The 9,517-nt window shown below is 33.5% G+C and overlaps 1 protein-coding gene across 6 annotated transcripts; it reads right to left on the bottom strand.

Moving 5' to 3' along the window:
• On the bottom strand, positions 1 to 5,605 carry LOC111991563 (SNARE-interacting protein KEULE-like). Of its 6 annotated transcripts, none has more exons than XM_065768491.1 (6): positions 5,553 to 5,580; positions 1,587 to 1,629; positions 1,437 to 1,513; positions 878 to 1,050; positions 480 to 570; positions 1 to 395 (listed from the first exon to the last, which is right to left on the bottom strand). In XM_065768491.1, exons 3-6 carry the CDS (start codon positions 1,443 to 1,445, stop codon positions 315 to 317), a joined length of 354 nt encoding a protein of 117 aa, XP_065624563.1. In that variant the 5' UTR covers positions 1,446 to 1,513; positions 1,587 to 1,629; positions 5,553 to 5,580; the 3' UTR covers positions 1 to 314. The 6 variants fall into 6 exon arrangements, with proteins under 6 accessions (XP_065624563.1, XP_065624562.1, XP_065624566.1 ...); XM_065768490.1 differs by lacking the exon at positions 5,553 to 5,580 and adding an exon at positions 5,334 to 5,462; XM_065768494.1 differs by lacking the exon at positions 5,553 to 5,580 and having other exon boundaries at positions 1 to 215; positions 306 to 395; positions 1,587 to 2,491.
• Positions 5,606 to 9,517: the final 3,912 nt, after the last annotated feature.

Genomic DNA, 9,517 nt, shown 5'->3' with positions numbered 1-9,517 from the left:
TGAAATATGAAAAGATACAGAACCACTGCCATTGCCAAATGAATGGTTCTATATTGAATGTTAAAAAATGGATACAATAAAATGATGTTATCTATGGTTACAAATTGGATTGAGGACCGGAGCATAGAAAACATTGGGCCTCCTAAAGCCACCCCCATGTTTTAGATCCGGAGATCATCTATTGAAAGCTCGTGTGCTGTCAGCATCTTCAATTTCTGCAATCAAATATGAATTTTTAAGGTTTAGTTGGTCGGGAAAATAAGAGGTGGAGCTGCTAAATCAAAGTTGGAACTGAAATTAATCACTGTAATAAATTATGGAGGATCATCAATCCTCGATGAGCACAGAACAACTTCCCTCTTCAATTTAGTTGTAAGCTTGTGACAAACTCTAAGCTGAGGATCAATAAATTTTATGAGTACAAATAATCCAAAAAGGCAATTGTCAAAACTGTACAAAATGCATAAAAAATTTCATACCTCAGATCTAGTAGCTCCACCAATGATGAATACAAAAATCCGTTGGCCTATCTTCTGAAAATCACTAGATGCATGTCTTAGAATTGAATCACTATAGACCAGGGAAAAAAAAAACATTATGATGATGAGAATCTACAGAAAGATATTAGAAAATGCTCCTATCAATCAATGTCAGTTCCACCAATGCCTACCAGTCCTCTAAGCAAGTATCTACATAGATCAAGATAACATAAAAATATAAGGCATCACTTTGTTAAGACAAACAACATATAGAAGATAACCATTAACATATTGGGGAAAGAGAAAGAAAGGAGGGGGTGGGGGGCTTGTATAGTGTAGGCTATTATTGAGTTTATTGGATTACTCAGACCCACATGAGGGAAGCATGAAAATAGCACCTTGAATACCCATCATTAGAGTTCTGAGGCAGAGCCCATTTACGTGTCTGCTTTGATTGAGCTGGATTTACTGCAGCAGTCTGAGACGTCCCATGAAAAGTTTGACTCGGGTCATTTAGACATGGATAATCATCTTTTGACAGTTCACCTTTGTGAAGTTTTTCAATAAGTTCCTGAAAGAGGTCAAGAATTTGGGCCTAGTAAGCCATTGATTCCATATAGCTTTAATTCAAAGTTACAGGATAACTGAATTGATCACATTATGACAATGTAGAAAAGATATTGGTCACACATAAGTCCTCCATTGCCATGATACTCTCAAGGTAGCAAGATATATTTAAGACACGCAAACCTCAACTAATATGGTTTTTCTCTCAGGTCTTAAATCACTAACAAAAACAGACAACCTTAAGCAGATATAATAGTGGGAGCAAATTGTAAACATCACCATTAGCCAAAACAAGACCACAAAGGTACTCCCAAATACGGGATATCTAATGATGACAGGCATGTCCTGTATACATAGAACCATCCAAAAGGAAATTAGTGTTTATTTTACCTCAATCATGGGGTAAAAGCGTGATAGCTGCCATGTTTCTTCTTCACCAGTACGGTCTTTCTAGCACCACGCTTTTTCTGACATTTAAAAAGTTCAGTTAGGCAAAAATCACCAACCAAACTGCATTCAAAACTAACATAAAGCAATTACCTTATGCATATCAAACTTCAAAGAGAAACTTCCACAAGAGGGACTAAGAAAGAAATAAAACAAAATCTGTATTAATGTTTGCAATATATTATAGCGTTTGCTAGTTCATCTTGAATCAACAGAAGCCCAAATAGATGAATAGGGTCCCTAATAATGAGAGAAATGAAAAAAGTAGGCCAGATTATCAATAATCAAAAAGGTTGAACAAGATACAATACAAGCAGAGCTGGAAATAGTGTAAAATGCCAATGACCCAATTGGTTTGAAGCTTAAGAGATTTCTAACCATTTCAAAAAATAATAATAGGGGAAAACTTTCATCTGCCTTCATTTTCATTTCCCCCTTCCCCATTCTCTATCTTTCAAGTTTCAAATAGGAATTGTTTTTCTCCTAAATGTAAGTTTCAACATACTAATTTCTCAATAAATAGATAGAGTTTATATAATCCACAGAATTACTCTAAAAATTATAGCAGATTTTATTCCGTAATCCTAAAGCTTGGGGCACATCATGAGCCAGAAATTATACCCCCTGAAATGGACAATGGTCTTCCTTGATTTCCTTTTCTAATGGTTTTAATTTTTGTGAATAGCTATTATAGAGGTTTTGGTTTTCATTAAAATAATGGCAAGCAAATCATTGTCACAGAAAACCACTATTGTACTTTGTAGACTTGGAGTGCAGCAGCTAGGTATTTTCAATTTTCTGACTGGTTTGTTTCATTTTGTTTAGTTACTGTTTAACTTTATAGTTAATTTGGTCACTTTTTCCCTTACTCTCCTCTCTTTTACTCTCCTACCCTCCGAACATAGAGCTTGGGTGAATGGGAAACCCAACAAACTTAAAAACACTAACAATGAATATTGAAAGTAACTTTTGGATCAAATGCATAGGTAGTGCTCTCCTCTCTTTTACTCACCTTTGTTTATATCAGAAGATAAACCCCTTCACACTCTAATGACCAAGAATGCATATTTTCTTCTTTTCAGTATGCCTACACACTTATGTTTATACCACTACATAAACCCCCTTCACATTCTAATGACCAAGGTCAAAGCGAGTAAGCGTGGCAATTTTTACCCATATCCATGAACCCACCCATTACCCACCTTATTTCGATAAGTCTTAACCCAACCCATTTAAATATTTGGGTTAAATGGGTAAAAACTCATTTGGTTGTTTAATTAGATCGGTCTAAATGGATAAATCCACCAATACCCACTAAACCCATCTAAAATTTAAATAAACAACGTAAAATCTAAATTTCTAGAAAATGACCAAAATACTCTTGAAACCTTATAAATGACCAAAATACTCCCAAAATCCAAAAAATTACCAAAATACCCCCCAAAACAAAAAAAAATGACCAAAATACCTCTGAAATCCAAAAAAAGACCAAAATACCCCAAAAACCCAACAAATGACCAAAATACCCCCAAAACCTAAAAAATGAACAAAATACCCCCAAAACATAAAAATTACCAAAAATGACCAAAATATCCCCGAAACCTAAAAATGACCAAAATACCTTCAAAACCCCCATAAAATGACCAAAATACCCCTGAAACCCAAAAAATGACCAAAATACCACCAAAACCTAAAAATTACCAAAATACCCCCAAAACCTAAAAATTACCAAAAAATGTCCAAAATACCCCTGAAACCCCAAAAAATGACCAAAATACCTCTAAAACCTATAAAATGACTAAAATACCCCCGAAACCTGAAAAAATTACCAAATTATCCCGTAACCTAAAAAATGACTAAAATACCTCCAAAACCCATAAAATTACCAAAAAACCCCCTAAACTTAAAAAATGACTGAAATGTCCTGAAACCTAAAAAAAAGGGCTAAAATAAACCCCCTAAAACCTAAAAAATGACCAAAATACCCCCAAAACCTAAAAAAATGACCGAAATACACTCGAAACCTAAGAATTACCAAAATACACCTTAAACCTAAAAAATTACCAAAATACCCCCTACACCTAAAAAATGATTGAAATACCCCTGAAACCTAAAAAATTACCAAAATACCTTGAAACCTAAAAAATGATCGAAATACCCCAAGACCTAAAAAATGACTAAAATACCCCAAAAAACTTAAAAAAAATGATTGAAATACCCCAAAAACCTAACAATTACCAAAATACACCATAAACCTAAAAAATTACCAAAATACTCCATAAACCTAAAAAATGACCGAAATACCTCCAAAATCTAAAAAATAACTGAAATACCCCCGAAACCTAAAAAAATTACCAAAATACCTTGAAACCTAAAAAATTATCGAAATACCCCCAAAACCTAAAAAATGACCAAAATAACCCCAAAACCTAAAAAAAAGAAATGATCGATAAAAACCCCTGAAACCTAAATTATGACCAAAATATTGCTAAACATGTAAGATGACCAAAATACACCAAAAACATCTAAAATTACAGAAATAAAGGTTTAGGGTATTTTGGATGTTTTGAGGATATTTTTGACAAATTAAAGGTTCTAAGAGTTTTTCAGTCATTTTATAGGTTTTGAGGGAATTTCAATAATTTTTTAGGTTTCGAGGGAATTTTGGTAATTTTTTAGGTTTTGGGTTTATTTTGATCATCTTATAGATTCTAAGGGTATTTTGGTCATTTTTTAAGTTACGAGTGCATTTATGTCATCTTTTAGTTTTAGGGTTATTTCGAATAATTTTCAGATTTTTTGGTTATTTCTGTAAATTTCTAGGGTTCATACGTATTTTGGTATTTTTTAGGTTTTGGGGTATTTTGGTAATTTTTTAGGTTTCGGGGGGTATTTTGGTCATTTCTTGGGTTTCGAGGGTATTTTGGTATTTTTTTTAGTTTCAGAGGTATTTTGATCATTTTTTGGGTTTTGGGGGGTATTTTGGTCATTTTTTGGGGTTCGGGAGTATTTTGGTCATTTTTTGGTAATTTTTAGGTTTTGGGGGTATTTTGGTAATTTTTGGGTTTTGGAGGTATTTTGGTCATTTTTTGGTAATTTTTAGGTTTTGGAAGTATTTTGGTAATTTTTAGGTTTCGGGGGTATTTTGGTCATTTTTTGGGTTTTGAGAGTATTTTGGTCATTTTTTTGGGTTTTGGGAGTATTTTAGTCATTTTTAGGTTTTGGAGGTATTTTGGTCATTTTTTAAGTTTTGAGAGTATTTTGGTCATTTTAGGGATTTTGGAGGTATTTTGGTCATTTTAGTGGGTTTTAAGCATATATAGTGATTTTATAGATATCGGGGGTATTTTGGTCATTTAGAGGTTTCATGAGTATTTTGCTCATTTTAAAGATTTTGAGGATAATTTTGGATGTCCAAGGGTATATTGGTAATTTTGGAAGTGTAGGGGTATTTGCATCATTTTAGGTATTTAAGGGTATTTTGGTAATTTTGGAGGTCAAGAGGGTATTCGAGTAGTTTTAGAGGTATTTGAGTCATATTGGGTTAAATGGGTGGGTTACTAATTAAATGAATTGGGTTGGTAATGGATAATTAATTTATATATAAACGGATCATAAATGGATAAATGGGTAATTACACACCTAACCTATTTATGACCTAACCCACCCATTTGCCACCCCTAAAAGCGAGGCAATTCACTGCTTCAACTGATAATTTGGCCTAAAGGTTATCAATACACACACACACACACACACACACACATATATATATATATATATATTTTTCCTTCTTCTTCTTCTTTTCAGTAAGCAATTTAAATCTAATTGTAAGGGGTTTACCCAGAGAAATTATCCAACTCCTGCCAAGCCAAAGAAAAAAACCCAAATTGTTCAACCCAGCCAGAAAAACCTATGATAAATAACCCAAATAGTATAAACGGCAATACTAACAAACCCAGCTAGAAAAAATAAAGAAAAATAAACCAAATTGAAATCAGTATTAAACATACAATTAGAAGTTTTACTAATTCAAGTATATACAATAACTGATTCTCTCACCTATTATGAACCAAAAGGAATAATAGATTGGTTCTGTTCCTAGCAACCTGCGAAACCAAAAGGTAAACAAAAACGAAACAAAATTAATAACAATTCAGCCATACAGAGAACAAACGGCAACAGTTAAAGAATAAGGATGAGACGTACTGAGATTTTAGATTCGATAAACGGTGGAAACTTCGAACAAAAGGGCAAAGAGACGGAAGAAGTGTTGCTGAGTTGGATTGGATGTGGATTTGGGGTTGGATTGGAATAGAAGAAGCTGGCGCCACCAATTTGGATTGAGATTCGATGGTGCGCCATTGTTTGGTTCTTCGATTGTGGGTATGGGTTTGTTGAGCTAGAGAGGCAAACGTGATATTGTTATGAGATGAGATAGAGGAAAACGAGACAGAGCTGGAGAGGCTTTAGCGTTGAGATGAGACAGAGCAGAGAGGAAAACCAGAGGCGTTGTTAATGCGTGAATGATTCTACGTTCTTTTGCTTTGTTTTTTTTTTGGTTTATATATATAACCTGCTTAGCCAGTATCCAGTATCCCTTAAAATTATACCAATGGTCAGGATTTAAACAATTAAATCAACGGTTAAGATTAAGGTGGATACCGTATCCCCCTTTTTATGGTGGGGTACGATAGAATGACCCTTAAAAAATTAATTAATAAGTATTATTTGAAACATTATTTCTCTCTTTACAAGGTATAATTTACTTACTGAAGAATTAAAAATTGTATAACATACGTTTGATAGACATGGTTTACCATAATATTATTATTATTATTATTATTATTTGTCATGATTAGTATTAGATCCATCCGACTATTACTTACATCTCGTAGAATAAAGAAGATCTAGTTGCCAACGGGGGCTTGGCTGAGTGGGTAAGGATCGTTAGCTTCGTGCACCACACCTAGGTTCGAATCCCACTGCCCGCAGGAGTCCGTTGGTGGGCATTCTTAGTGGGGTAACTCCTCGCACAGTGGAACAGGAGGGTCTCCTAGATCGGGCTAACCTTTCCGAGGCCATTGGCGCCTTGCCCGGGGGTGTAATATAACCATAAAGACCCCCATTTTATCTTTCTCAAAAAAAAAAAAAAAAAAAAAAAAAAAAAAAAAAAAAAAAAAAATAAAAAAAAAAAAAAGAAAAAAAAAAAAGAAGAAGAAGATCTAGTTGGTTGCATCGCTTGAAGAGTGGAGTTAATTTCCTTAGTGCTACATACTTAAGATGCTTTGAGTATGGACCCGTTTTGTAACTTTATTTGTATTTTTTGAAAATACGTGTGGGGGTGAAAAAGTGTATGGAAATACATGTAATGTTATTTAAAAACTGAAAATTGTTGCTCAAAATCCCATACCAAACAGCCCCGAAGTTTCTCATCAAGTTTCTTTACTAAAGCTGGAATTTCCTATGCTTTGCTTTGCGCTTTGTTTGTTTGTTTGTTTTGTTTTGTTTTGTTTTGTGTGTAGTGAGTCGATGATGTTCTCTTTAAACTATTTGTTAGACAGTAGAGATTCTTCTTTATATGAATAATGCTAGAGATACAAAATATTTTATAAAAAAAAATTACAAACTATTGATGTGGTGAGTGATTATTAAAAAATGAAAAAATAATATTAATAGTGGGCCTAAATGAAAACCAATAAGAGGTTGGCTACATCAACATTTTGTAAAAATATTGTAAACTAGTTTGTGCCTATAACATTACTCCTTTTGTATTCTCCCATTCTAGTTTTGCAGCCCTTAATTTTGTACTTCCATTCTTGTTTAAAATGATCCACTAAAAAAAATTCAAAAAGAAATTTTTTTTATTTGTGTTAGTAAAATTGGTAGAAATATTGAATGTGATAAAAAATGGAATTTAAAATTTTAAGGTCTTATGGAAGTTTCTCAATCTTTTTCCTCTTTTATACTGCTTAATTTTTCTCAACTAGTTGACACCTCTTTAATATTTATAGAGATATCTAAGATTTAAATCTTCACACCTCCAACTATGAATGTATCATAAAAAAAAAATAATAATAATCAGTGAAACGATGTAATTTAAATTTAGGCATCTCTATATCCAATAACCCATTGTATTGGCAACTAATTAAATCTGTCATGAGAAGTTTCTTGAAAAAAAAATTGTTATGACTAAGCACATTTTGAAGAGTGTTGGAATCTTGATCCTACCCCAAAAAAATGATTTCAATCTATATAGAATCTTTCATAGGGTAGGATTGACATGAGATCATGATCCTTTATGATAGAATGTAGGATCATGTTAAAATGTGTACATAACTGCCTAAGCTACAAGTAGTTTACAAGATAGTTTGCAAGATAGTTTAGACTAGCTTAAGCTACATGTAGTATGTATATAACTTTTGGTTAAATTTTCTATTTGGACACTTGTCACATTTGTATTTGGTAGATCAGAAGTTAGTTAGAGCAGATTATTTTTCCTGCCTCTATTCCTACTATATAAAGGACAGAGCATTAGATATTTATATATTGAAGCATATACAATTCTCTCATCTCTCTCATGGTTTGATTGTTGTTCACCATTGATGAAGATTGTATGATAGCTTGGATTTCAACATGGTATCAGAGCCGAACTAGATCAGAGTCTTCATTCTTGGTACACTTTGTAATTGCTAGTTCAATTCTTGTATTCTTTGTGCATTGTTCCAGATCAAGTAGAAGTTTTCTTTACATTTTCTCTTGATTCATGCACAATTTTCTTTCTCCTTTGTTTTGATTTTTCTTTGCAATTCTTAGCAAATTAATTTCAGAATCTAGGGTTTCAATAATTGATTTTCACTTGGATCTTGGTTTAATCATTGAAAATTCAATTCTCAATTCTTGTAATAGAACCTTAGGGTTTCTATGATTGAATTCATCATCTAAATCTTCAATTCTTCAGAGATTTAGATATAATTCTTGGATTCTAGTTCAATTCTCGTTCTGAGAATCTTGAAGCTTTCGTTGATTGTTCTTGTTGAATTCTGGTTTAGAATTCATCATTATTAGCTGTGTAATATTAGTTCTTGATCTTGTTTGTAGTTCATCAATTCATCAATCATTTATCTTTGATTTGATGAAATGAGTGATAGCACTTCAAGTACCTCGGTTCCAACCATTTAGCCATGGGAAAAGTCCTCTAGCCTATATTTTTTGTCCAACAGTGACAATCCTAGTGTGTCATTAGTTGTATAACATCTCATTGAGGACAACTATAGCACTTGGAGTAGGGCTATTCTCATAGCTCTAAATGCCAAATCTAAGATAGGTTTCATTGATGGGTCTTTGTTGAAGCCTCAATCTGTGGATCATCCTCTCTACATTGCTTAGTGCAAATGCAATAGCATTGTTCTAGCATGGTTGTTCAATTCTGTCTCTAAGGATCTTCAATCAAGTGTGGTTTATTTTAAGACAGTTAGGGAGGTTTGGTTGGACTTACAACACAGATTCTCTCAAGGCAATGGACCACGCATTTTTGAGTAAAGTCAAGAAATTTTCTCTTTAGCACAAGAGGATTTAAGCATCAGTAGCTACTACACCAAGTTTAAGTCACTGTGGCAAGAACTTTCAAATTATAGAAACTGTTCTTGTGGTCATCAGGTAGAAGACTGTGTTATGTCTTTTTTGATGGGCCTCAATGAAACTTATACCATAGTTAGAGGGCAGATTCTAGTGATGGATCCCATTCCTTCCATGGGCAAGGTATTTTCTCTCTTGATTCAAGATGAGAAACAAAGAAAGGTTGGCAAGAAGAATACCATTGAGTCTTCTGCTCTAGCAGTCAAGGCTAATGGCTCTAACAAGTCATTCAACAAAGCTAAGTCTGGCAGACCACAATGCACTCATTGTGGTGTTTTGGGCCATGTTGTTGACAAGTGCTCTAAGCTTCATGAGTACCCCCTTGGTTATAAATTCAAGAACAAGGGTTCACAAGCTACTTCCTTTGCTAATAATGTTGTAGCAGCTGA

This window comes from Quercus suber, unplaced genomic scaffold, assembly GCF_002906115.3.
Source record: "Quercus suber isolate HL8 unplaced genomic scaffold, Cork oak 2.0 scaffold_949, whole genome shotgun sequence".
Lineage (NCBI taxonomy): Eukaryota > Viridiplantae > Streptophyta > Magnoliopsida > Fagales > Fagaceae > Quercus > Quercus suber.
This window is presented reverse-complemented; position numbering and strand designations above follow the sequence as displayed.